A 27,429-nucleotide genomic window follows, 5' to 3' on the forward strand; every position below is an offset into this window, starting at 1 on the left:
TCTCTTAAATCTGCCCAAACTCTCTACAGATTAATAACTGTAAAGTTTTTCAAGAAGCACCGATTGAAATGTTTTTAAACCTTAGTAAAACCATTTTTGTTTTAAGTTTCCCCTTCAAAGTTTTCCTTGAGAGAACGTCAGTGGAATAAGGCTGTACAACCTCTTGGGAGAAAACAGACGTGGTACGGATTATCCCTAAGTAGGGTTCAATAACCAATCCCCTCCCAAACCCTTGGGGAATGGCATTAGCTACAGAACCGTTAGTCATCATCTTCATATAACACTCCTTTCCTTCTCCCCTTTCCTGAAGTACTTCAGCCAGAACTCCAGGATGCCGGCATTAGCAAAACTTGCACCAGAGGGACACAATGGCAGCCAGGCACATTCCCCAACCCCCTTGCTCATAGCTACCAAGAATAAAGCAGAGTCCAACACAAGACCATAGTGGAGTAGCATGGACATCAGATCTGTAAGTTTATTTGCTCAATGTACGACGGCTACATAATGACTCACATTCATGATATTCCATCACTGAGGAAAACTGCTAAGAATGGTCCGTGTGTGAAATAATTCCTTACAGAAACACGGAGTTGGAAAAATAATCACTGATTAGACCTTAAAAAGAGTTCACTGCATAACATGACAGAAAAGCACAAACAAAGGCTCATTCAAAGAACATAGTCATTTTTCTCCTACACTGTAATAGTTATAATTTCACCATGACAAACACCAGACATTAAGATTAAGCTAACACTGGTGTTTTCTTTGCTTTCCTTTTTTAAAAAAAAATCATATATAATTGCATGTCACTATAGCAACATCCATAACAGATCAGTTTTGTTACGATCACTATTTGGTAGAGCAAACTTTATCCCCGAAAAAGGAAAAATAAAATAAATTAAAAAATTTTAAAAAATTGTTGAAGACTATTGTCATAGGAATACATAACATCTACAGTATAAGTTAATAAATTTCAAGCTACTTTATAGAAATACAACACCAGCATGCACAATATTGTATCAATAGAATAATGGAGCAGTTATTCATTTCACTGGAGAAACAGTTATCATAGGCAAGTGCATTTCTTTAACAAAAAATTGAAAGAAACCATTCAAGCTGCTCGCATCCCCCAACCCCCTGCCCCCCACTCCATATTTAGCCCTCTTGTGCGATCTTTTTCCCCTGCATAAAGTTTTCCTAAAGCAGCCAGAGCTAGAAGCTGGAAAAAAAATCAAGAAAGGTTTTGTAATTCCAGTAAATCACTTCCAAATCAAAGCCAGGGATATGCACTGCTCACACATGACTGCAAATTAAAGAGAAGCCTTAAAACGTTCTTCCAGTCCACAATATTTCACTCAGTCACTCAAGTTGCAAGCCTCCTTGGTAGAGCCAACGGGATGCACAAAACAGGCTACTGGCGTGGCACTTTACTGAAGTGGCCCTGAAGGGAAAGTCACTGAATGTTATCTTACCACACTGCAACAAAATACAATTTATGTTTGGTTTTTTAAAGAAATCTGCACTGGATGCATTGATGCTGATTTGCCAGCTTTTTGCAATATCAACCCATCTTAAACTTTTACTTTCTTTGGAATTGCAGACTGTCAAGAAGACTCACCCTACTGTCCAAGTGCATTGTAGCAAATTAAACAGGAAAAAGGTCTAGATCACCATGAGAAACAAGATATTCCTTTTCCAATGAGGGAAATAAATCTATTTGTACAATGGGAGTCATTAGAGCCCTGTTTCCTTCTAAGGTGCTTTTGACTAACAAAAGCTATATTTAAAATGAAAACCCTGTAATTTATGAAGGAAAAAAGCAATGATTTTCCAATCACTATGATTTATTTCCAAAGGTGGATGACAAAAAAATCATGATCAACTGTAGTTTCCCCCCACTCCCAAGCATATTAAGTATCACAAATGAACAGAATTTTCTGTACATGTTTGAAATAGGCCAAGATTTGTTAAATCTTGTTATTTGTTAAAGAGGACACTGGCATCAGATACTTTTCTTTGTGGATGTTTCTACCCTGTTAGATTCACTTATAATCACAGGCTTGAAATACAGAAAGGCCCTGCTTTCAATATGGGCAACAAAGGAAAGGTCAGAGACATATGGGGGGGGGGGGGAGGCAGAGATGATCTGCTGAAAATCTTTTAATTATACTAGAAGAAACATAGTAAACTGGCAGCAGGATCCCTGAGGATGGACTATAACACCTTTCCTCTTCCTTTGAAAAAGAAGAAATGGCCTTTGAAAATTCCAGATACTGAATGAGAAAAATACAGGTCTGAATTAACAATCGTCAAGTGGCATTATGTTTTAAGAACTTGTCCAATTTAAGTTCTGAATCCTTTGCTGTGAATTCTTGTACTTCATATAGCCAAGCATCTATTAAAATATGGCAAAGAAATCAAAACAAGATGGATCGTTTTTATGTAGCATTCAGACATCTGGAAAACTGATTCTCAAATGCAAGCTACAGAAGAACATTAAGCCAGAAAGAAGCAAATTTAAACTCAAAAAGCTTGGTGTAAAATATGGCTGTTGTGTAGAAATACTGTAAACTGTAATGTAATGTTAATACTGTAGGCGACCTTCAGTGTCTCAATTCCAGTGCTTATGATCTTAGAATCTTGGGATCTTTTTAAAATTATGCCATAATAAATGGGAACTCAAATCTTTCAAAATTTGAGGTGGACAATAGAGTGACAAGACAAAAACTTCATCTTAACATAGTGTGACATTTCATTGAGAAGAGAATGACTGGGAAACCTTACTGGAACCACAGAACAGCTTCTCAAACAAACAAACAAACAAACAAAAGAAATCAAACCAAGGAAAAAAAAGAGAGAGGGCCATTCCATTCAAGTTAGTCATCATTAACTTCATGTATGCCTAGCAATTAAGATAACTTAAAGACAGCTCCCCTTGAATTAATAATCAACTGAACAGTCCATATGCCATTGTGAGGCTGCTATTCTACTCCATACCACCACAGCCAGCCTGATTTTCCACTAGTGGTGTTTTGGCAAAAGTGTCACAGAGACAGGTTGCGGGGAGCCTCCCTGGAAGATCACACCTCCTTTTTCCCCTCCCCCACCCCTGACCCCCTCCCCCCCACTTTTCACTTGTGGGAAAAAAAATAAAGACTGCAGTAGTAGCATCGGCGTGCGGCTGCCAGTCCATCCAAAGGTTCTAGTTGTTGCCTTCACCACCGTCGTCATCTTGCTGGTCGCTTGTCCAGAGTGTTAGGTTATCACGGAGCAGCTGCATGATGAGCGTTGAGTCCTTGTAGGAATCCTCGTTGAGGGTGTCCAGCTCAGCAATGGCATCATCAAAAGCCGTCTTGGCCAGGTGGCATGCCTGTTCAGGGGCATTCTGGATCTCATAGTAGAAAACAGAGTAGTTAAGGGCCAGGCCAAGTCGGATGGGATGAGTTGGCTGCATGTGTTCCTTGCTAATCTCATGAGCTTCATTGTATGCCTTCTCAGAGGATTCTACCACAGTCGCTCTCTTCTCCCCTGTGGCCACCTCAGCAAGATAGCGATAATAGTCCCCTTTCATCTTCAAGTAGAAGACTTTGCTCTCATATTGGGTCTCGCTGCAGTTCTTGATCAGGTAGTTGTCTAGGAGACTGAGTACATCCTGGCACACAGCTTCCAATTCCTTCTCAATCTTCTCACGATAAGCCCGCACCATCTCAATTTTCTTCTCATTGCCATCAGCAGAGGTCTTCTGCTCAATGCTACTAATTACTCGCCAAGAGGAGCGTCGGGCCCCAACTACATTCTTGTAAGCTACAGACAAGAGGTTTCTTTCTTCATTCGAGAGTGGCTCATTCAGCTCTGTCACCTGTATGAGACAAAGTATGACAAAATATATTTAATTAATAATTTGGCTTTTTCACTCAAAAACCATGCCACTTTTAAATTGAATTTAGTGAAATCTTTCTCACCAACCCATTACTTAAATACAACATCATGACATTTATTTAAATACAACACCATTACATTTTCACACCATTACTGACTTAAAATAATATGTCATACAAAAATTGGGCAGTTTGAGAGTTATGAACGTTAAGAAGTATGGTCCAGACCAAAGAAAGTTACTAGCAGTAATTAAAGTTAATACAGTGGATTGGATTTACAACCAATCCATTCAAGTTCTACCTGGGGGGGTGGGGGTATTTATGTCCCAAATTCAAAGTTACAATGCCCCCCCCCCATTTGCATCATCCCATTATTACCTGTGTTTTATGAACTTTTAATAAAAAACTTACATTTACTTCCATTTTTCAGCAAAACTCTTATCACAGCAAATGGTGCCATGGTGGTGCAGTGGTTAAAATGCAGCACAGTAGACTAACTCTATACACTACCAGGAATTCGATCCTGACTAGCTGAAGGTTGACTCAGCCTTCCATCCTTTCTAGGTGGGTAAAATGAGGACCTAAATTGTTGGGGGCAATATGCTGACTCCGTAAACAGTTTACAGAGGACTGTAAAGCCCTATGAAATGGTATATAAGTCTAAGTACTATTGTCATAGCAAACCATTGGTTCACTTAATGACTATAGCCATTAACAACCATAATTTACCAGCCACAAAAACGATCATGAAATGAGGTCAGTCATGTGACCAACACACATTATTATTATAAATTACAACTGTGATAAGCAGACTCCAATACAGTGGTACTCGAGGACTACTACTAGGAACATCACTACTAGAAGCAAATTTTGTTTTACATTTTTTTGGCAATAAAGAAAGGTAATTCCAAAATTAGATTATAAAGATTAATTAGGTTATAAAGATGTGATGAACACTATTTTAAAGGGGGGTTCTTTAAAAATAAACTAAAATCGCAGAAGTGTAGAAGTCAAGCCTGAAAGGCAGAAGTTTGAAATGAAAGTCACAGAGTGATCAGGAAAAAAGTACATAGGAAGCAAGCTAGGCAGCAAGGTTGAAAATAATATGCTAATGAGAGATACAAATGTACTATACAGATAAGACAAATTGAGAAATTTGAAACTCAGAATGCTATTGAGGTCCTTAGTCCCTTCATTTTCATGTTACTTTTCATGGTCTACAAGACTTGGAAAGTATTCCTAAAAAAAGAATCTGATCCTAGAAGTCAAAATCTTCTTGTATGCTCTAATGACATTTTATGCTAAATTTAGCATGACCACTATGCTTAATTTTGGCAAGCAAGTACCCAAAGTTAGTCGTTTGCAGTCCTAACCAATGGTGTCAGAATTACCACAAAAATGCCTGTATCTTGCCAATACAGGAACTCAACATCTACCAAAGCTAACCAAGTGGGAATATCTGTATTTGGCACACTGGCAATAATAAAAAAATAAACTGTAGTTATACCTCTTACAGAAATACACCAAACTAAGAGAAGAAACTACCTGCACAAATAGAGCTATTGTTTTCTAATACATTAAATAATTACAGATTGCTGATGGAGGAAGTATTTAATCAGCAACATCAATTAACTTGGTACCAGAATTCCAAAGTTGCATATACTTTTTAAAATGAAGGACAGATTCAGCAAAAGCAGGCATGTAGCAATCCTCAGCAAGAGCATCAAGATGGGATTTTAGTGACAGCAAGGCATATGGGTATCATATTTAAGAATGCCACTCTTCAACTTACACAGTATTTTTCTATTTTAGGACACAGAATATTTATTTTCTTTTAATTTTGATTTATAAAATATTCTAGAAAGCTATTTAAAGCACGGCAGGCTTATTTTAGCTACATTTAATCATTCTTTAAAAGAAGACACTGTCTCTTAACAATTTTCCTAAGGTCTGGTATCTGCTGAGAGGTTAGATGGACAGCGTTGTAGAGTATAGTAAGTAATTCTTCTACTTTATGACAGATCCACAGACTGCTGATATTCTGGAACATACAAAAGACCAAAGCAGGCCTGAAACATCTCCTAGCAGAGAAGCACTCCTGAGGCAGCTGCTGCAGTTATACACCAATAACTGTGATGGCAAACCTATGGCACACATGCCACATGTGGTACACAGAGCTATATTTGGAGGCATGCCAGCCGTCAGCTCTGGCGCAGGCCATTTTCACCCGCACTCTGGAAGCTGGAAATGGATGGTTTCCAAACTTCCGTTTGGCCTGTTGGGACTGTTTTTTGCCTTCCCCAGCCTCTGGAGGCTTTCCTGAAGCCTGGGGAGAGCAAAAAATGCCCCCCACCAGAAGTTCAGAAATGATTTGTTTCTGCCTTCTGGAGGGGCAGGGGAGGCTGTTTTTGCCCTCCCCAGGCTCCCAGAAAGGCTCCCGAGCCTGAGGAGGGGTCACGTGTGCATGGGCGGGGGGTGGAGAGTTCGTGCATGCATGCACAGTTGGGTGGGGAGATTGAGTGGGCACATTTGCACCATTTTGGCATGCCATAAGAAAAAGGGTTGCCATCACTGATCTATAATATTGTATATATTACAAGTGATAAGCTTACCCACAAACAAGATCTGTTCCTTTGTTTAAAAAAGAAACAACCAGTATCCTCAACTAGTGTTACTTATCTGCAGAATGTTAGAAATTTAGGTAAAACAAGAATGAAGCATTATTGGTAAGTTTGTGCAAAGTTCTGTGATGAAAAATCTATGGCTTTTATAAACTCTATATTTATAATCTTATAAATCTATATAATCTTAACTTTGCTCTAGACCAGTCTTTTCCCAGAAAGCTCCAAATGTTTTGAAATGTATCAGCCTTAGCCAATATGATCAATAGGTACAAAATTACCATTTATTTAAGGTTGTAAATTAATTATTATAGTTACTAGTATTCTATTTGTAAAAACAATGCCACATTGCTACTTAATGTGGCAAGTACCCCCACATTAAATTTATCCCAACTATTGCTATTAAGTGCTAGAAATTACTAAATTAACATACAACTTAACATATGCCGTATTTTTCACAGTATAAGATACACCTTTTTCCCTCAAAAAAGAGGCTGAAAATCTGGGTGCGTCTTATCACTGAATACAGCATTTTTTGCCTCCTGAAACCCTGCCCCCTTCACCAAAATGGCTGTGCAGAGCCTCTAGGAAGCTTTTAGAGAACTCCTGGGAGCTGGGGAGGGCAGAAATGAACACAAATGGGCCATTTTTTGCTCAGTTTTACCCCCCCCCCAGCCCCCAGGAGCACTCTAAGCTTCCTAAAGGCTAGCCATGCCATTTAACGAAAAACGGGTCCATTTTCATGAAAAATGGGCCATTTTTTGCTCATTTTTGGCCCCAACCCCAAGAGCACTCTGCAAGCCCCCTAAAGGCTATTCATGCCTTTCTTTGGGGGAAAAAAACGGGCCGTTTTTCTGAGGAATGTAGAGTGCATCTTATATACCGAATACAGCATTTTTTGCCTCCTGAAGCCCTACCCCTTCACCAAAATGGCCGTGCATACCCTTATGGAGGCTTTCAGAGAGCTCCTGGGGGCTGGGGAGGGGAGAAATAAACAAAAAATGGGCCGTATTTTGCCCCCCGCAGCACTCTATAAGCCTCCATAAGGTTATGCATGCAATTTTTTTGACAAAAAACGGCCCATTTTTTTGCTCGTTTTTGGCACTTTTTAAAAATCTGCCTCTTCAAAACCTTGGTGCATCTTATACTCCGGTGCATCTTATACTTCGAAATACGGTGACTTGCATTTATTGGCAGGCAAAGCCGATTTCCAGAATATCTGCTGCTTTAACATTTTAATGATATACCTGAAGGTATTGGGTGGGGGGCACCGGGGGTGCCACCAAGGTATAGTTTTTAAAATAAAACCGCCCAGCTTTGAAGCTGAATTAATTTTCTCATTTTCTAATTTTAACCAAGTGTTACACAAGTTTCATAAGCTAGAGTCAAGAAAGTAAAATGGATTGTACAATTCTGTATTTTTCTTTTGAAAATTGTACAAGTCTAACCCAAATGAAACTTCACCTCTGCTTCATTTATGTATAGGTCAATGAAATTAACTTGACACAAATATAGCTTTCATACAAAAAGACAAGAATTTTTTAGATATTTTCTGCTTTTCATATGCTTTTACATCACCAATATTGTATTTATAATTCATTTCATGTTATATACTCAGGAAGGCTGGTACTTAAACAACAGGATATATATCTTGGTAAATATTTGTATATCTGAAGACATTCAGTACAACACTATTCTATATGTTACTGCTCTCTGCAGTGGCAAGTTTTATTTCCTCACAATTTAGATATATTACTGTTGCTAGGGAATAAAATCCTCAGCATAACCGAAGGTTTCTCTGGGCCTACTATTCTGCTTAGTAACAGAGGACCAAGGATACTCATGACATTTTGTTTTTAAATAGCAACAAACTTTAATTCATCAGTTACTTCACAGTGCTTTTCAGAACCATCAAAGCATTATCTTCAGCAAGTAGATAATTTTGATTACAGATAATATTAAACTCTAATTTGGAATGTCTCATTTATCAAGATTCTCTTTGAGCAGAATGAACAGGCTTGTATGTACATGTAACTGCATATACAACTTTAATTGTTTGATAGCAAGAGGATCAGTTGACTCGTATTTACCAACAAATTTTATAGCAATTAAGAATATTTCATTTCATTTCATTCTAAAGTAGAACTGTGCTTTGTTTTCAACTGTGAGTCTTTTCCATTGGGCTCCAAATGCTTAATTTTGTGCTTTTTTTCAAGAAAAAAAAAGCCAAGCCTAAACTGTCCCATCCCTAAGCTACTGTTAATAATTTCATGTGTATCAGCTACTAGATAAAATGCAAAAATTGTTTATATTATTGCCATCTTGCAATTTCACAAATAATTGGAAGACAAGCCAAACACCTCTTGTATTTTGTCTGTGCCAGGAGAAAGTGTGGTAGATGAATCCAAAGTTAATGTACCTTTATATTAAAATTATTATAAGCATATAGTTGCTGTGTAACATGTGAACTACAGCTGATATAAGAATGTGTATTTGAGACCTTTCAGGTGGGAAGCTTTATAAAGGCTGGCTTGCTTCTTAATACAAGTTTTCAATCTGCAGAATTGCTATTGTAATTAGCATGACTGGGGCAAAGAAGTGGTTTAAAAATAGGAAATTATTTCATTCCAAAATACAACTAATATAAATCAGTGATGTACAGCTATATAAATCACTGCTAAATTTATTTAAATTCCACTCCCTGCCCTATTTTTTTTAAGTTCTAGCAAAATGGCTTAGACCAGGGGTATCAAACTCAAGGCCCGGGAGCTAGATCTGGCCCAAGGGGTGTTTAAATCCAGCCCGGAAATATCAAAGGACCGGCCTGTGGTGCCTCTGCCCAGACAAAATGGGCTACGTGTGGCCCCCTGCGGTCCATTTTCAGCCTCCCTGGCCTTCTGCTGCACTCAGCCGGCCAAAAATGGGCCACACAGAAGCTTCAGGAGAAGAACTACAATGCTGATCTGCTCTTCGAAGAAATCCAGTTTGATATCCCTGGCTTAGATATTAATAGATTTCAAGTTACAATTCTGGTATGGTTATTTCATATATTTCATAATTCCAATCTTATCTTAATCTAAAATTTGTCTTCATAGGTTAGCACATACAATCTGGATGATGCATTTGAAGAGATCATATCTTATTTTTGCCCAAAGCATACTTTTAAGGATCAGTCATCACTTTTAATGGAACTTTTAAGGATCAGTAATTTCACTATAAATGATATTACTAAGCTTTCTTCCTTAGTCAGATAAATATGATCTTATCCAGCAACAATCTCCGGATAAATTATTTTCATACTATCCTATCATAGCACATCCAGCCTTCGCAAACCTGTTGACCCCTGAATGTGTTGGTTAATTACAATTCTGGCTCACAGGAACTTGTACTTCATCCCCATACACAATATAAATACTAATAAACAAACTACTTTGAACACATTCTGTAACAATTGGACTGAAGATCAGCTGATTTGAGATACTTCAATGGCCCAATAGCTTCCCCTCAATAATTGTCATCTTGCAACCCTTCTAACCTTGCAGTATCTACTCTGACAACAAGAGATCTAGATTGAAATCTCTCTTCCCTCTTTAAGGTTTTAGTGAAAACCTGAAACTTCTTCCTGCAGGAAAATATCTTCCCTGAGTTGTGGTTTCTACCTTAATCTCACTATCACCAAATTCAGATGATTCTATTTCCCACACAACACAGCCAATTGTTTTTTCTATCTGGGTTACTGGCCCTTGAGAGAAAATGGTTCCATTTCAATATGTTAAAAGATACAGGTAATCCTCTACAACTTCTGTTATTAAGTGAGATATTTGTTAAGTGAATTTTGCCCCATTTTACAACCTTTCTTGTCACATTGGTTAAGTGAAATCACTGTGGTGATAAATTAGTAACCTGGTTGTTAAGTGAATCTGGCTTCCCCATGACTTTGCTTGTCAGATGGTCACAAAAGGTGATCACATGACCTTGGGAAACAGCAATGGTCATAAGTATGGACCAGTTGCCAAGCATCTGAATTTTGATCATGGAGATGCTGCAACAATCATAACTTTGAAAAACAGTCATGTCACTTTTTTAGTGCCGTTGTAACTTTGGTCACTAAATGAACTGTTGTAACTCAAGGATTATTTGTGTTACACAAAGTATTGAAAGCCAACAGAAGTAATGTAACAGAATAGTTAAACAATACATTGCTGAGAATAGCAACATTTTAAAAATCTACACCATTTACAAAGGACTCTCCAAGAGTTTCTGACCAACCCACTAGATCTCATAGGAGGGCTGGCTGCTCTAGAGCCTTTCTATGAAACAGAGCCATCTTGCAGGAGCCAGGATATATTATTTATTAAATACATATGCTGCCCATCTCACAGTTCAAGGCTATCTCTACACCTGCCATATGAAATAGCCTCCTCCCTGAGATTTAGATGGGATCAATCATGTTGCCTTCTGGAAGGCCATGAAATCCTGGCTTTCCCCTCAGGCATTAGGACCAGGCTATTAGTGGAGCCTGATATACATATTTTGGAAGCTGAGTCATTTTGTGAGATGCCTTGGCTCTTATATTGTATTATGATAGTACATACCAATTCTACAACGTTTATCAAGTCCCCATCTAGCAAGTCTCCATTATGAAGTCAGTTAGTTATCTAAACTTACTGCCATACAAAACAATACTTGGCATTTGATAGTATCTCACTACCAATCTCTTCAGATTGTTACATGACTTCATGGAAAGCTTTCTTGAGTGTTCATTTATGGTGAATTACCATTTTCCAGAAAAATGATAGCAAGAATATTTATCAGATTTATGAAAGGTTGAATAATGTGAAAGACAAAATACAGTATTTAAACAAAGTAAATGACAATAGCTTGGCAAGCAATTTGCTATTAGCTGAAAAATTCATTGGGCCTACTAAATTCTTCAGTCTTTTCTCAATCATTAAAGAAGCAGGTATCCGGTCTACCAGTTTCACAATATTCTGTTTTTCTCCCAATTTCCACTAATGAGGGTATAATGTTGAAATTCATGTGTCTGAAGCTTGTATAAGATACAGAAGCTCAGAGCCCTGAACACAGAAATAGTTATACATTTGAAAGTAGGGTTTTTGTCTGATTTGGAATACAATTTCAATATGCCACTAAACAGCAAGCATTTGAGCTCATGCTCTTCAGTATGAACTCTTCATACAACACTTCCTAAACAAGCAGATTTTTTTTTTTTAAATACAGTGATAACTCTTATTTTCTCCATTTTTAACCAAAGTTTCATAACTGTTCTTCTATACTTTCTTTTAATCATCCTTATTTACTATTTTTATGCAGAGCAATCAAGTGGGGTATAATGATGTACATTTATGTACACTAAAGAACTATAGTCGAATATGTAGCCAATTGTCATGCAATATTCAGGCTTCTAGTATTTTAAACTCTGCAATTACCCTTTTCTGAATGTTATTCCCATACACTCAACTTTCTCCAATTCTCTCTAATCTATTCCATCATTATTGTTCCTTTTTCATATCTTGACCTGCTTCTATAGGCAGTTGCCTATTCAATATTCTGCAGGTTTATTCATTCAGTCATTTTCAATAGCTGCCCATCTTATTAAATGACTCTGGGTAGCTTAAAATATATACATAGGAGCGAGATACTTGGCCAGTTAGCCATGTTCCTCCCCTAGACCTAATAAAGTAGAAGAGCATTTTCATTCTCATTCTTTTTCTGCAGAAAGCCTTTCATTTCTTAGTTTTATAAAAGTACTAAATTAATGTATATACTTGAAAAAATGTGCTAATAAAATTGTTTTCCCAAATAGTAGAGAACTTAGAAATTTCACTTATTGTTTACTCATCAACATGTACTCTAAGTTAAATATATACTCTGAACATGGTAAATCAGAACCAACCATTTCACAAGCAGGCAATTATTTAATTTATGAAAAAACATTGTTTGTTTTTTTTTTGCAAATATCAATTGTGCCTTCCCATCTATTATAGGGATGGAGCCTGGCATTTCTGCTTCCTTGTTATAGGAAATTCAGCAACCATTTCTATGTGTTGCATCATTACAGTATAACATCATTAGTTGTACAATACAGGCATTATAATTAACCTTAAGATCCCAAGTTTTAACTAAAAGGTGGATATAATAATTTCAAATATTAGAAGTCAGTGTAACATCAACTTTAATACAGTTGGAAAATTTCCAAAACTTTAATTTGAAAAGTTATTTTAAGGCATCCAATATGGAATGTCCATCCAATGCAATGAAGCAAACTGTGCAATATTCCTATCATTCAAGCACTACCAGCTAAAGGCAAAATTTATTCATACAAAATCTCTACTCCACTAATAGGTAGAATTGGCTATGGCTTTTTAATATTATGACATTATCTTTCCAGAATCTTTTCTTCACCAGAAAAATATAGTGTACATTATTCCTCTAATAATGGAGGTGATGCCTCATATTCCTCACAGTGTATGGTGGATGCAAGAAGAATATAGTAATAATAATGCACAATCCATACAAAGGTCTACATGGTTTCTCTATGCCAATAGATAGAATCATCTCTGCAATGCCATGGGACAAAGCAGATGCATTTTTGACCCTGCTTAAATAGCTACTTTTTATAATCTATTTTAGCTATACTGAAATCACAAGAAATAGAAAACTAATTCTCCAAGAGAAAAGGATTTTGCAAAAGCTCCAAGGAATTAATTATTATTAAAGTGGAACAGTTATTAGCAAAGAATCTGGGCAGCATGTTGCACAAAACATTTATCCATATATTTATAAATTCTTACCAGCTTTAGTAAAAATATAAACAACTAACCATCACCTTTCTCACTTTAATTTATCCATTAGACAAAAAGTCATAAAGTTTCTGAAGTAAAAAAAAAATCAAAGCACATGAACACCTAGAAAGGTGGGCCAGAAATTTCTATAAAGTCAAAAAAATTCTATGGATTATTTTTCATCTCTAAACAAGGCTGCTGATTTTAGAATTGTATTAACATTTGCTTTTCAGACCGTGTAAAAAAATATACATTAAATGTATACCACAGCTGAATATTGTATTTCTAAATAGAAAACACCATTTCCAATGTTCCATAAAATATATATTTCCCCACATAAAAAATTGTTAGTTTCTTTAAAAGCAAAACTCTAAAATAAACTAATTTAATTTTTTATATCTTGCAATGCAGCCCAAATACTAGCATAGAAGATGAATACTGAGATGAACATTCTAATCTGAATTATTTGCATAGGAATATTTGCTGGAAAACACATCTTTAGCAAGCACTGAAGAAAAAGATGTACTGTGATAGAAAAGAGGTAAAGAAGAAATGCAGCAACATATTTGGTTCAAGCTGTAACCTACGCAGTACAGTTGCTATGGAGACGAAAGGGGAATATTCCCCACCAAAGTTCTCACATTTAGTGACCTAAAATATTTGCAACTGATGAATATTGGCCCAGTAATTGACTAGCTGAGAGCAAATCTGAGCCTTAATTGAAAAGTAATCTGTATCGCCATAACTAGGCAAATTCCAGATATCTGCACTTAATTCAATATTACTGCAGCTGCCTCAGTCAGCTGTTCAAAGAGATTGTCATTACCTAAATTGACATGGCCAAATTTGAAGAAATATCACTCCCAGAATACAAGCCAATTCTGAAAGCCATTTGTTTTGATAGCTGTTTCTATCAATTATTTATATCACTATGCATCAGTAAACAATTAATGAATTATTATGAATTTTAAAAAATAAAACATATGTATCCATGTTATGTAAATATTCCACTACCAGTCACATGAGCACAGATGTCTGTTTGATAATATCATGAAGTCTCACCAATTCTCATTTGGGGAACTGAGAAGATTGACTTGTTGCAATACCTAAGTGCAAAATGTCCATTGCATGTAACAGCGGGAATTGGTGACATATGCTTAAACTGAAACAGGTATGTTTTAGTTTACATATGGAATGAAACAGAACATTTTATTCCAGATACTGTACAAAATTCAGTTTTTACAAGTATAAGTGGAGGAGGAAGTCAAAATGGAAAAAAGTCAAGGCTGAGAGGTTTTCCAGTTGATGGTGTGTGCAACAACGGCAGCAGTTAAGTTAGATGAGCAGCTGAACAGACATTAAGAAAATTAGGGTGGGAAGGCCAGAGAAACAGAGACTTTGGTGGCAACTAATGGGCAGGGAACGGAGAAGAGATGAGGCAACTCATATTAGCCTTGCCTACTTACTCCATAATTCAGGAATATTGTTTTAGTTGCAGCCTAAAACAAGCAAATTGTTATTTTTCTATTTTATTTCTGCTGATCTAAAATGGTTGAGCACAACTTCTAGAGAGCAATGATTTGTTCAGATTTTGTAACAAGATATGGTTTCCATTTTGTTCACATCCCTATTGCACATTATTTATCATAAGCTGAAAAACTACTCTCTTACATTGCTGCAGTGTCAGGAAAAGGTGTAAATTGAAGTAAATATTTTCTTCCATTAAAAAAATCCCTAAACCATACAGGTTCTAGTGAGCGTGTAAACATTCTAAACTGACATCTTTCACTTTCTAGCAGGCATATAGCAATTATGGAGAAGCCAACTTATTCACCTTGGAAATCCTAGGTTAACATACTAGCAGACAACTTTTCTTCTTCCTCTTGAAATTTTTAGAGAATGGTAAAATAGCAGAAAATTACATGTCACAAGATATAAATGTAGGCAAAAGCTGAGTTTCCCTAACTTCACGTTACCTGAAATGTGGATGGCCTATTATCTTAAAACTGAAAGGTAATCTATACATCTGCAACACACGTCCAGATGCCTGAGAGGAACAAGTATGAAAAAAAATCTGATCTTATTTACCATTGACTACCACAAACAGGATTATCAACGCCAAGTGCCAGCAATAAATTAGATACAATTATATAGCCACAGCATCATATTGGCTGAAAATGCCAATTTAAACTTATCTTGTACAGTATAATTTAAAGCTATTTCTCCCACTAAATGGAACACCTGTCCCTACTATAAGGGGGAAAAACAGTATGTTATTAATCTTTACAAACAAGGAAGCAATTAGAAAATTAAGGATTTAATCCTATATACTTACCTGAAATTCGAAGTAAAGATCCTAGCTCAATAAAGGTTAGTTCTGAGAAAAATACACAGCACTGTATTATACCTTGATTAAGAACTGTTTTAAGGCAACTAACACTAATTAATGGTTTAATAGCATGCAGCACACAATATAATTATTCTAAGAAAATATTCAAATGCAAAGTATCATGCAACACTAAAAAGCAAAATAACCCACACATTTTGTATAATTCCTTAGATCCAAACCCTCTCAGCTATGTGTCCTTGCTTAGCTTCTAAAAAGAGAGCTCAATAATTAATCTAATGCCCTTTTAAAAACCATATAAAAGTCCATTTGATTTTGCAATGTGCATTTTCATCAGAGTTTACATCTTTCTTCTAACATTATCTATTGTGCATTAACTCAGTAATAGACAATCTCCGAGGTAAATCTCAAAGTCCATCACTATTTGCTTTTTTTCATATGGAGACATTATCTGGCCAAGTAGACAGCCAAAGAGCCACCTACATACACACTATCTGATGGATTTAGGGGCAGGTAAAAATGATGGAAGAACATTATCTCTTGCTCCTGCTATCTTCAAGTTCTGTAACAGCTACCTCCATGTCCGTTAATTAAATTTAACAATTAACAGAAAGTATCTCACCATCATTATGACAGTATCTAAATACTAATCAAACAGTTAGAGCTTACCATTTACTATGTGCTGGTTCCTGAGTTAACAGAAACACTGTAGTTGCAAAGGGCAGATTTATAATCTATCTTTGTACAGTGATAGCCTTTTCAGTAAATAGTGCATTAAAGGTCACCTGTAATATCACACTGTGCCCTAATGCTATTATTAAGTTTTGGACCCTTAGATAGAGAAACATTCAAAAAAGTTTACAAGATACTTCCCATTCTAAAGAGAAACACAAAATTATTTGTTAGCAGCTTTTCCATAAATGTTCAAGATAATCGTGTAAACACATATTGGGTGATTTAAGTTTTGTTAACTAAGAACATTGAATGTTGATTTAAGATATACCATGTTCAAGTTCCAGAAGGCCCAATAATTACAGATAGATACTGATAAACACGTAATAGTTAGGGTAAAATTTAATCTCTAAAATTAGAGTCAATATACATCTGAATGCCACATGCTTTGAAAGAGGAAGAATGCATTATTGTCTTCAAATTCTGCTTAGTCCAGCTATCCTTCATGAGAACTGAAATGCTAACCATTGATGATGCAGCAGACTTCTTTTTACACTTAATAGTTTAATGACATGTCTCCATTGCCAAGATTCCCTTTTGTTAGTCTTCAACTGTACTCTATTATAGGTATCTAAGTTCATTAGGTTAAAAGATAAACCACAAGTCACTTTAGGATGCAGTCTAGAACATTGTATTTGGTTGTAGATATCAGTTAAATTGTAATTATCTGAAACAAAATGCTATATATGCAGACAGTCACCACCTGGGTGCACTGCAGCCTCTATTGTTATGTGACACCATTGCCTTACAATGGGAAATCAGTGAGAGGTCATAAGTCTTGCACACAGCTGGAATGAGATAGGATGATGTGAGATATGGCTATTAGGTCTGTAATGTCATTTCTGAGTGTAATAGCTCAATTCTTTTGTCTTAGCCTTAATAGAGGGCAACAAGCAGACACTGTCAAAGATTTAGATGCTAACAGTTGAAGAAATTCTGTAACAGTGGGATGCTAATAAGATTATATTTTCATTATTTCACACAGAATAGACTTCATACAAAATTGTTGATACTTAAGGAAATCACAAGAAACAAAAGAAATTTGAAAAGCTATTGGAGAAATCAGGCATCAAGTCAGAAAATATAATGCATATGTTGCAAAACCCAGGACTGAAGACTCACATTCAGCTGCTCTAAGTGAGATTACTCTGTATGCAATGATTGGCATCAAGCCACATTGCAGAAATGGTCTGCCCAAAAATTAACAGAAAACTGCTATGCTATATATGGATCTCCATCTCATTTATATTGCTAGCTGAATCTTCCTCTGTTCTCAAAAAAGCCGTGGTAGTTCTATTTCCTTGACAAACGCAAGGTTAGGACAAAATGGTGCAATAAGATAAAGAGCAGCATCCTAGGCAGACTGCGACAATTCTAGTCTAGATCAGTATTCGCTATTCATCAGTGAGAGGCCATGCTGGCTTCTCTTAAAGGCTCAGACCTGACTAACAAGGCAAATATAAAGAACTGTTCTCCCCTTTAAAGCAACCCCTCCCTCCCTCTCTCCACCCAGTCTAGCCTCTCTGCAATATGACAAATGCAGAATCTTCTGGAATGACTTGATACTGCCTCCCACGATTGCTTTGTTTGCAAGATCAGATAAATTTTTTCTTTTTTCTTTATTGGATTGTAAAATAATGAAATAAACTCCTCCAGTTTGTAGTATTTAAGAGTTCTGTTCTACAATGACCTATTAACAGTACTAAAATTAATCAATCTTAGATTAATTCTGAACAAATCTTCAAATAAACACTTCTGAAGACAGCCTATATAAATATGAAGGTTATTCCACAAAAGAAAAGAACACTCTCATCAGAAACATAAGAAAAGGATGCATTATAATGGATAAAAAATACCCCAAGAAAGAAATTAAGAACTAATCAGTGTACAAAAATAATTTTCAATTAGCAATTCTCCCTATCTTATCCAAATCCCCCCCAAAGAGTGATGAATAGAAAATGCAGGTATTTAAAGATTTTCGATTCAAAAGAAGAATTTGCTTTTACTGATCAAAATCATAATCTTAGCTCACTGTCTATCATGAAGCAGATTAAGAGATGGGTTGGTTTCCAATTGTGGGTGGGGCTGTTTGTGGGAGTTAGGGGGTGGGTATACTAGCTGAATTACTGGGAAAGACTACTAGGGAGTGGCACCGCCCAAGCACTAGAGAGGGGGGGGGGGCAAAAGGCAGAACATCCATGCCACTAGGTATGCCCTCTCAACAGAACATAGGATTACTCATATTTCTGCAATATGGTGATACAAAGGGAGGGGCAAGCAGTAGTATAGCTTATCCTCAAAGTACTGAAACATAAGTAGCATAAAATCCCCCCCTTCTCCCCTCCCCAATGCAGAAAAAAGACTACTTTAACTAGGCCCAATGATGAGGCAAAACAGAATAGTTTCATCAGTCCACCCAGAACAAGCAAAAATTGTAAAGGATGGTGATTACAACTAATATAATATAACTCCGTTAAATATAAAGATTCACTGCAAATGCCGACTGTGACACACCAACAAGGAAAAATAACCCCTAACTTCAGTTCAGAACAGCATTTGAAAATGCCTGTTTAGAGGAACCAAATACTATTTAATTATTTCAAAGAGGGTCACATTTCTTTGAACTTCCAAAGATTATATTGCATAATATGACAACAGTAAAGGCAGAGTACTCCATTTTTTTTCTTAAAGGGAAGAGATATTTCTTCAGCATGGAGGAGACAATACTTGGGAGAGGTATTCCCCCTAGGAAAAAAAAATCCTCTATTTGTATGGGAACAAGAAATAATGGGAAATTTCAGTCCGAGAGACAGCAAGAGTATGCTCCCTTTCCAGCACAGAAAGGAACATGGTTTCTGTCTTTCCCACTCTTAAGCAGGGTGGGGCATTGGCTCTGGAAGTTTGTAAGAAATAAGATTCTCCCCCTCACTGAATCAGTATCTGTAATGCGCTATTTCAAGTACTTTATAAAGACACACAAAGCAGGCATACAGGAGAAAGTCAGGTTGCAGGCCAGAAGACATTTAGATGCAGGGGGATGTTAATAATGAGATCTGACCCAAGGTGGAATCATCTCCTTTAGACACGTGCAGGAAGAAAGGAGCTCTTTTTCTCTAGGCGTGGCACAGTCAGGAAGAGAAGAAAGCACTCTTTGCTCCTTGAAGCCATTTCCATTATTTAAAAGTGAGATAAGAAATTACAGCACCTCAGCCCCAAAGTATTTTATGTATGGGGCATTATGTATGTATGGGACAAGAATGTGTGTAATATACATGTGTGTGTGTGTAGATTTACACACACATACACAAAGACTGCATAGAAAGTTCAGTGTAGGAAACGTTAAATATTGTATCCCTATCATTCATTTCTTCCAAATAGCTGCCAATCCCCCACCCTCCGCCCTCCCAAAAATCGATGATTCATCATGAGAAGGACATTTTCTACAGCCACTATAAGGAGGGGGCTTCAAAGTGAAACACATTGAAAAATTAGAGTGAAGGAAGAGAGTATTGTATTAACAGCATTTTGAAGAATCCTTTTATCCTATTCCTTTTGGGGAGAAGACAGATGATAAAATACAAGGCTTTTCTCGTCAATCCCCCCCTTTCCTTTCAATAGAGTGCATTTTCTCCCCATCCTCATTAGAAAAAGCATTTCCGGCAAAAATGGAAAAAAGCTACCCAAGTTATTAATGGGACCAAGGAAGAGCAAAATAACAACGTTACTTTATTTCTGCATATTGTAATTATTTCCCCTTCTTTAACGTTTCTTTCATCAGAGCCTCAGCCGAATTTCCTCACACAAATGAAAGAGGGGGAGGGGGGTAAACCTACTGCCACTTTTTCAAAATTATTTCTCCTCACGTATGTTGGGAAAGAAAAGTGGAAATTATTTTCCCTCCTACTTCAAAAAAGACTCTCCAGACAAAAGCCCCCCAAGGATAATTTTCCTTCAGAAATAGGCGGCGGGAGGGCCCCTTTATTGCCGCTACGGTGGGAAACGGAGGGCAGAAAAAGGCGACTTACGTTCTTCATGGCAGCCGCCATGTCGTCGTATCTCTCGGCTTGCTCTGCCAGCCGGGCTTTCTGCACCAGCTGCTCGCGGTCGACCATTTTTACGGGTTCAGAGGCTGGGAGGTGTTGCTTCTTTAAATGTTTTTGTTCTGCTCCCGACCGAGGCTAGAGAGAGAGAGAGACTGTAGAGGAGAGAGAGAGAAACACAGAAACAACACCTCCCCCCCAAAAAAGAAGTCAGAGAGCAGGCGATTGGTTGGTCGGTCGGCCGGCCGGCCGAAGCGGGGTCGCGTGCGAGATAGGCGGTTCAACGGTTTTGCTTCCCAGAGCGCGAGATAACTCGCCTCTTTCCCCCTTCACGCTCACGCCGCTACTGCTCTTACGGCAGCGGCGACGGAGAAGGTGGCAGCTGTAGTAGCAGTGACGGCTGCACCCAGGAGATATACGCATGCGCTTCTTTGCCTCGCCGGGATCCTCTCGCCCCGCCAAGGCCCTCCTCTTTCCTCCTGCCCCTGCCCCTTTTTAGAGCCACGCCTCCTTAGCTAAGGGGAAAAAAAAGAGAGAGAATTGCGCACGGGAGCCCAAACTGCACACAAGGGCCGGGGCTACTCCAAGATGACGCAGCCACGAAAAGCACCATGGGAGCTGTAGTTTGAGGGAGGAGGGGATCAGAGAGAAGGTTGCCTCAGATGAGGAGCATCCGTTTTCCAGAGGGCGATATTCGTGCCTCGTATTTTGCAGTCTCTTAGATGAAGAAGAAAAAAATAATCCTTGTAATGCAGCACATTAAAATTCTAATTAATTTGCTTCCAGAAATGGTGGCTGCTCCATCACTGGAGATGTTCAAGAAGAGATTGGACAGCCATTTCTTTGGAATGGGATAGTCAGTGTCTCCTGCTTGAGCAGAGGGTTGGACTAGAAGACCTCCAAGGTCCCTTCCAACTCAGTTCATTGATAATGAAGATAAGGTAAAGATAAAGGTTCCCCTCGCACATGTGTGCTAGTCGTTCCTGACTCTGGGGGGCAGTGCTCATCTCCGTTTCAAAGCCAAAGAGCCAGCACTGCCCGAAGACATCTCCGTGGTCATATGGCCGGCATGACTAAATGTCGAAGGCGCACAGAACGCTGTTACCTTCCCACCAAAGGTGGTGCCTATTTTTCTACTTGCATTTTTACATGCTTTCGAACTGCTAGGTTGGCAGAAGCTGGGACAAGTAATGGGAGCTCACTCCATTATACAACACTAGGGATTTTTGCCAACCTTTCTGATCGACAAGCTCAGTGTTTTAGCCATTGAGCCACCGCTTCCTTGAAGTGATAAATAGCACCTGCTTTTTCACTGAAGGACTAGGTCAGGGGTAGACCCCTATGAAAAAAATGCACATGGTCATTAAGAATTGACACCAACTTAAACACCTTGGAAGAAATAGTCTGACGCAGTGATGTGTCTGTCTCTACAAAGATCAGGATTATGTAGGCAGCGGTTTTCCTTGGGACACTGGAAATGAAAGTTGGATAGAAAAGGTTTTGATGTTTTTGAACTTTGCGTTGGAGACAACTCCTGATAATACCATGATTTGTCAAACAAATCAACCCAGAGTTCTCACTGGAGGCACAAATAACCAGGCTCAAATTATTCTACTTTGGACAAATTATGCGAAGACTCAGTTCTCTAGAGAAGAGTCTAATGCTGGGAAAGTTGGAAGGAAAGAGAAGAGGATCATCATTGGTAAAGTGGATGGACTCAGTTACAGTGGCAACGGATGCACTGTTGGAAGGACCAGGTTAGGGACAAATTGTCATATCGAAAGTCTGTGTGGTTGCTAGGAGATTAATGCTGACTTGATAGCATATAATCCAGTCAATACAGGAAGATATTTTACAATAATACCGTAAGAATGTTTTAAGTCAGATTGACCTGATTAGTATGAACTTCTTGCAAGGATGATCTTTAATATGACCCTGCAGTGCTGCAACTTCAGTAACTAGGATTTCTAACATTATTAAACCAAGGCTTCTGAAGATGGTTGCAGAAATCTGCTTGATCGGTAGATGATACTAAAAAGATAAATCAAACATATCTGATTTTTTTTATAATCTAGTTATAGGAGTCCAAGCTATGTTCTCCTTCTCTCTTCCAAGTGGTCAAGTTCATACTAACCTGCCCCACTAGCTATTCGGTGATCACAACAAACTTGCAAGGTAGTTTCAGCTGACAGAGAATTATCAACTTCCTCCAATATCTAGCCCAAGTAGTCTCGACATACATCCAATATTGAGCCCAAAATTTCCATTGCTAGGTGAGACATGTGTTAAGGACATTTTGCCCCATTTTATGACCTTTCTTGCCACAGTTGTTAAGTGAATCACTGCAGTTAAGTTAGTAACATGGTTGTTAAGTGAATCTTGCTTCCCATTGACTTTGCTTGTCAGAATGCCATACATTAAATAAATAAATGCTTGTCAGAAGGTCACAAAAACTGAATACATGATCCTGGGACACTGCAACCCTCAGCCAGTTGCCAAGCCTCCAAATTTCACAAGTCACTTTTTAGTGCTGTTGCAACTTTGAATGGTGACTAAATGAATGGTTGTAAATCAATAATTACCTATATGCCTTGATAAATTATATCAGAGAGCCATGGGCATCTTTTGGGGAGAGACAGTATGTCAAAAATCAAAAAATCAAAACACTTAAAACTGCATGATCAAAACCTGTGTGCATTATTTGAGCTGCATGTCTGTAAAAACGAAACATCACTTGAATTGTATTATCAAGAAAGTCCTCTTCTTACTCTCACTTCTACCCTATGGATACCTTCAGATAAGGCCCCTGGACCTGAAATGCCCAAATCTGGATAATCACTGAGTGGAATGACCTCCCCCCGATATTAGAACTACTACCGACCTCCACTCCTTCCGACAGAAGCTTAAGACCCACCTGTTCCAATTAGCTGGCTTAACTGATTTATAGTCCCATTTTAACCTCCTGGCAAACATCTTATTGGGTAGCTTTTAAGGGTATTTTAATGTTTATTTGTATTTTAATTTAATATTGTACAGTCCACATCCTACCTCCTCCGTTTACCTAATTGTATATTTATATTTTGTATTCATACTGTTTTAATATGGCTGAACACCGCCCCGAGTCCTGTTTAGGAAAGGGTGCGGTTTATAAATTAAAGATTATTATTATTATTATTATTATTATTATTATTATTATTATTATTATTATTATTATTATTATTATTATTATTATTATTATTATTATTATGGAAGCAAAAAAATCAGAAAAATTCCTTACTGACATATTTTTTGGGATTGTTATCATTTAGCAATGGCAGTTGTATTCAAGTTATTCCCAGCTCATGAAAGATATAGGCTTAAAGCATCCCGGTCTTAGAACTTGTCTTGTAAACCTCTTTTTATTGCTGTGTCTTCATGACAATTACTATTATTTGGCCCAAACCTGTAAATGAGGCAGCCCTATGTTGCCCTTAAATATACTAATGTTTCTGTTTTATCCTGACATAGGTTATGCCATGAATACAATTGCATGTGCTTCACCCAAGCATTCTGTCAATATGTAATCAGATGACATTACGAGGTGGAATTCAACTACATCTATTGATTGCTTTAAGACATTACAGTATTTTTATTTATTTGTATCCTGCCGTTATTATTTTACAAAAAAATCAAGATGCCAACCATATCCAACATACCTTTCTCCTCATATTTTCCCCACAACAACCCTATGTGGTGAGTTGGGCTGAAGGAGAGTGACTGGCCTAAGTCACCCAGCTGGCTTTCATGGCTATAGTGCAGGGGTGTCCAAACTTGGGAACTTTAAGACTTGTGGACTTCAACTCCCAGAATTCCCCAGCCAGCCATGCTGGCTGGGGAATTCTGGGAGTTGAAGTCCACAAGTCTTAAAGTTCCCAAGTTTGGACACCCCTGCTATAGTGGAACTAGAAGTCATGGTCTCCGTCTTTCTAGCCTGGTACCTTAACTATTTGACCAAACTGGTAGTGGCCAGTATTGTATTGTAGTACCTCTATTAAATAGACCAGACCAACTCCACAGGAAGGCTAAAGCTACTTTTGCTGAGACTGGCTGTATTTCAAATCTGCATATCTTGCAAATTTGATTATGCTATACATACTTACCCATCTTATGCACAATAAACTGGGGAGATGTCTACTTGAGACGCCTCTAAATATTACCTTGTTTCCTGCAGCTTAAAAAGTATTTCAGCACCTGCTGTCTAGGTAATGGTTCTTTTCATCACGCTCACCTTCCCCGCTTTCTATAGTTTAGGGCAGACTAATTCCTGGTTTCCAGGACCGTCCTGCTTTGCACAATAGGAGACTTTGCTTCTTTCAGTCTGAGCTATCCTTGCATAACCACTGGTTCTCTAAATCAGGGGTCACCAACCTTTCGGACCTCGGGGGGCACTAAATTCATAATTTTAAATCCCGCAGACCACTATCGTCACTATACCACTAGTGACGATCTCGGTCACTAATAATGACCGGTTTGGTAGGCATGGCTAGGTGATCATGTGACTGGGTGGGTGTGGCCAACTCAATGTCTCTCAAGTGGAGGAGTTCCCTCGCCGGCCTCTACTTGCCCCTCCCCTCCCAGCCAATCCTCACCTGTCTACCCGGGCTCCTTAGGGCCCCAACAGGAAGCAGTTGTTGGAGCTAAGCAGCCACCTTGAGGAAGAGTTGGCAAAACAGCTGGCTCAGTTCAAATTGGATCTGACCGAGAAGGAGGCTCAGCAGAAACACCTCACTGAGGACTATGAGCAAAGGGTCTCCAAGCAGAGGGAAGACCTGCAGGAGTGCAAGGCCAGGTACTGGCACCTGGAGACTCAGCGGGCTGAGATGGTCAGCCAGTTCCAGGCCATGATGCAATCCCACTGGAACAAGGCCCTCTGACTATTCACCAGCAGCAGCGCTTCTCTCCAGCCTCACCCAAAGCCCCGTACCAGGATGCTGAAGCAGAGCCCAAGTCGGAATTTCTGCCCCCCTCCAACCCACATATAAAGAAGGGGGAGACTCTCTGCAGCAACACAAACATTCATTGCACGTATCCGGCCCAGGGACAGTAGTTTGAGGACCCTTGATTTAGTGCAAGATAAAAAATACAAAAATAATTTTTCTGTGGACCACCAAAATTTTCTCATGGACCACCAGTGGTCCACAGACCACCAGTTGCTGACCACTGTTCTAAATGGCCCCTGGCTCACAGACCTGGATCAATTTGAATAGCAGCTAACAAGCAGTGGAAGCAAAATGGAAGCTTCACAAAAGGGAGACACAACCATCATTGCAACTTTCCTTGCACCTATCATTTGTTTTGCTTTTGAACACAGGTTTAGTGCTCTTCTGAAAGAGCACTAAAACTCCATCCAAGAAGAGTTCAAATTTTGAATGCAACCAAATAAAGTACACAAGAAAGGCAGAGCCAATTTTAACATACCAAGCTTGCTGGCTTAGCCACCAGCCAATACTCCTTCATCCTCAGCTTGAGTCCTGGCCCCGGTCTTAGCTTGGCTTTAAAGAGAATGATTGGTGAATAATGGCAACTGATACTTTTTTGCTTGTGCCCTGCACTCAGCCAATAAGAGCAAGAATCCTTTATCAACATTGTGCCTGTGGTACAGTAAGTCTTGGTAGGGCACGTAGCCCATTTTATGCCATTGTATTTTTCTGCCAGCAACTGGTTGGTAGCATTTTAACTTGACTGTGAGGAAGAGCCATTGAAATAGCACTTTCATCCTTATTCTGCTTCCATTCTAAGGCGGTCCAATGGTGTATAAAACCTGCTAAAATTTGACATCCGTTACATTGGAGGAAACTCAGGTAACTGTCAGTTTCTGGAAACAGTGGCAAAAGAGATTGAATGGCAATCAGCAAAGAGAGTAGCAAAATGTCAAATGAAATAGGTAGCTTTTTTTTTTTTTGCCAATTGAAGGATGGATGGAAAACATTTCAATTCAGCCCAGGGGAAAGGCCTCCTGCCCAAAACTAGCTGTTACAGCACTCGATGGAGCAACTAAAAGTAGATTTTTTTAAAAAAAAAAAGTAGCCAAATGACAAATCACAGAACTAAATCGAAACTCTGTTGCTGAAAAAGAGTTCTTAAGTCTGCTATATAATGAATTTAGATATTTAATTCAGATCTCATTTGAACTGTATTAGTCCATGTAATAGAGGAATAATGCTATGAGAGAAGAGTGGCAATTACTTCTGCTTTACATCATATGTGAGTTTATTGTCACCATTATTTAATTATGGTGAACTAGAATAAAATAAAGCTGTAAGGATTTAAAACCACTGGATTTTGTCTCACTCTCAGATTTCAGCATTTAGCAGTAAAGATATCTGAATGCAGGGGGTAAAAGATATCTGCTGCAAAAATCTAGATGCTCAATATATGGCAGCATAGATTATTCTTTGTCTCTTTTCTGCCGTCAGGATTTGTGCAGTCCAAATATGGTATGCCTACTGAATAGGGCCCGGATAAAAAATAGAGGAAGGAAAGAAGAAAGGAAGGGAGGGAGGAAGGAAGGAAAGAAAGAAAGAAGGAAAGATTTCTTTAAGAAAATGTGATAAGTAGAAAATATGTTCTTCCTCTGAGATTTACATACTGTAGCTACTTATTGTGATTGCAAGTCACCAAACAGTTTTATCCATATGAGGCATCTGACCCATAAAAATCAATGCAATCCACTGTTCAGTTAAACCAGTCAGCAAATAGGAAAAACAGCATGATAACAAAGATAACAGAGCAAAGTATTAATCTGCAGTCAGAAAAATTCACATATATTAATTAAACATGACCACTGCTGTTTTGCCTGCAATAGGAAGATGTTTCTTAAAACATATCTACGATATTTAATATTCAGAGTAAAAACACCAAACATACATCTATCAGAGCATTAGTGGGCACTTCAGCATTGCGGAAGTGACTAAGAAGCTTAATTTTACTTTCATGTCTACTGGCCAGGAAATTTAATCCACTTCC

The 27,429-nt window shown here is 38.2% G+C and overlaps 1 protein-coding gene across 1 annotated transcript; it reads right to left on the reverse strand.

Annotated features, from left to right (window-relative positions):
- Positions 1–457: 457 nt before the first annotated feature.
- YWHAG (tyrosine 3-monooxygenase/tryptophan 5-monooxygenase activation protein gamma) lies at positions 458–20,869 on the reverse strand. Its single transcript, XM_081944792.1, has 2 exons — positions 20,410–20,869; positions 458–3,859 (listed from the first exon to the last, which is right to left on the reverse strand). Exons 1-2 carry the CDS (start codon positions 20,494–20,496, stop codon positions 3,203–3,205), a joined length of 744 nt encoding a protein of 247 aa, XP_081800918.1. The 5' UTR covers positions 20,497–20,869; the 3' UTR covers positions 458–3,202.
- Between the last annotated feature and the right edge of the window lie 6,560 nt (positions 20,870–27,429).

Source organism: Natrix helvetica (assembly GCF_964273705.1).
Source record: "Natrix helvetica genome assembly, chromosome: 2".
Taxonomy (NCBI): domain Eukaryota; kingdom Metazoa; phylum Chordata; class Lepidosauria; order Squamata; family Natricidae; genus Natrix; species Natrix helvetica.

Excerpts from the sequence above, each read along its gene's own strand:
- YWHAG (XM_081944792.1), bottom strand. The coding sequence starts at position 20,496 with ATGGTCGACCGCGAGCAGCTGGTGCAGAAAGCCCGGCTGGCAGAGCAA. Across the intron at positions 3,860-20,409 it reads TGGCGGCTGCCATGAAGAAC|GTGACAGAGCTGAATGAGCC; the intron begins GTAAGTCGCCTT and ends TGTCTCATACAG.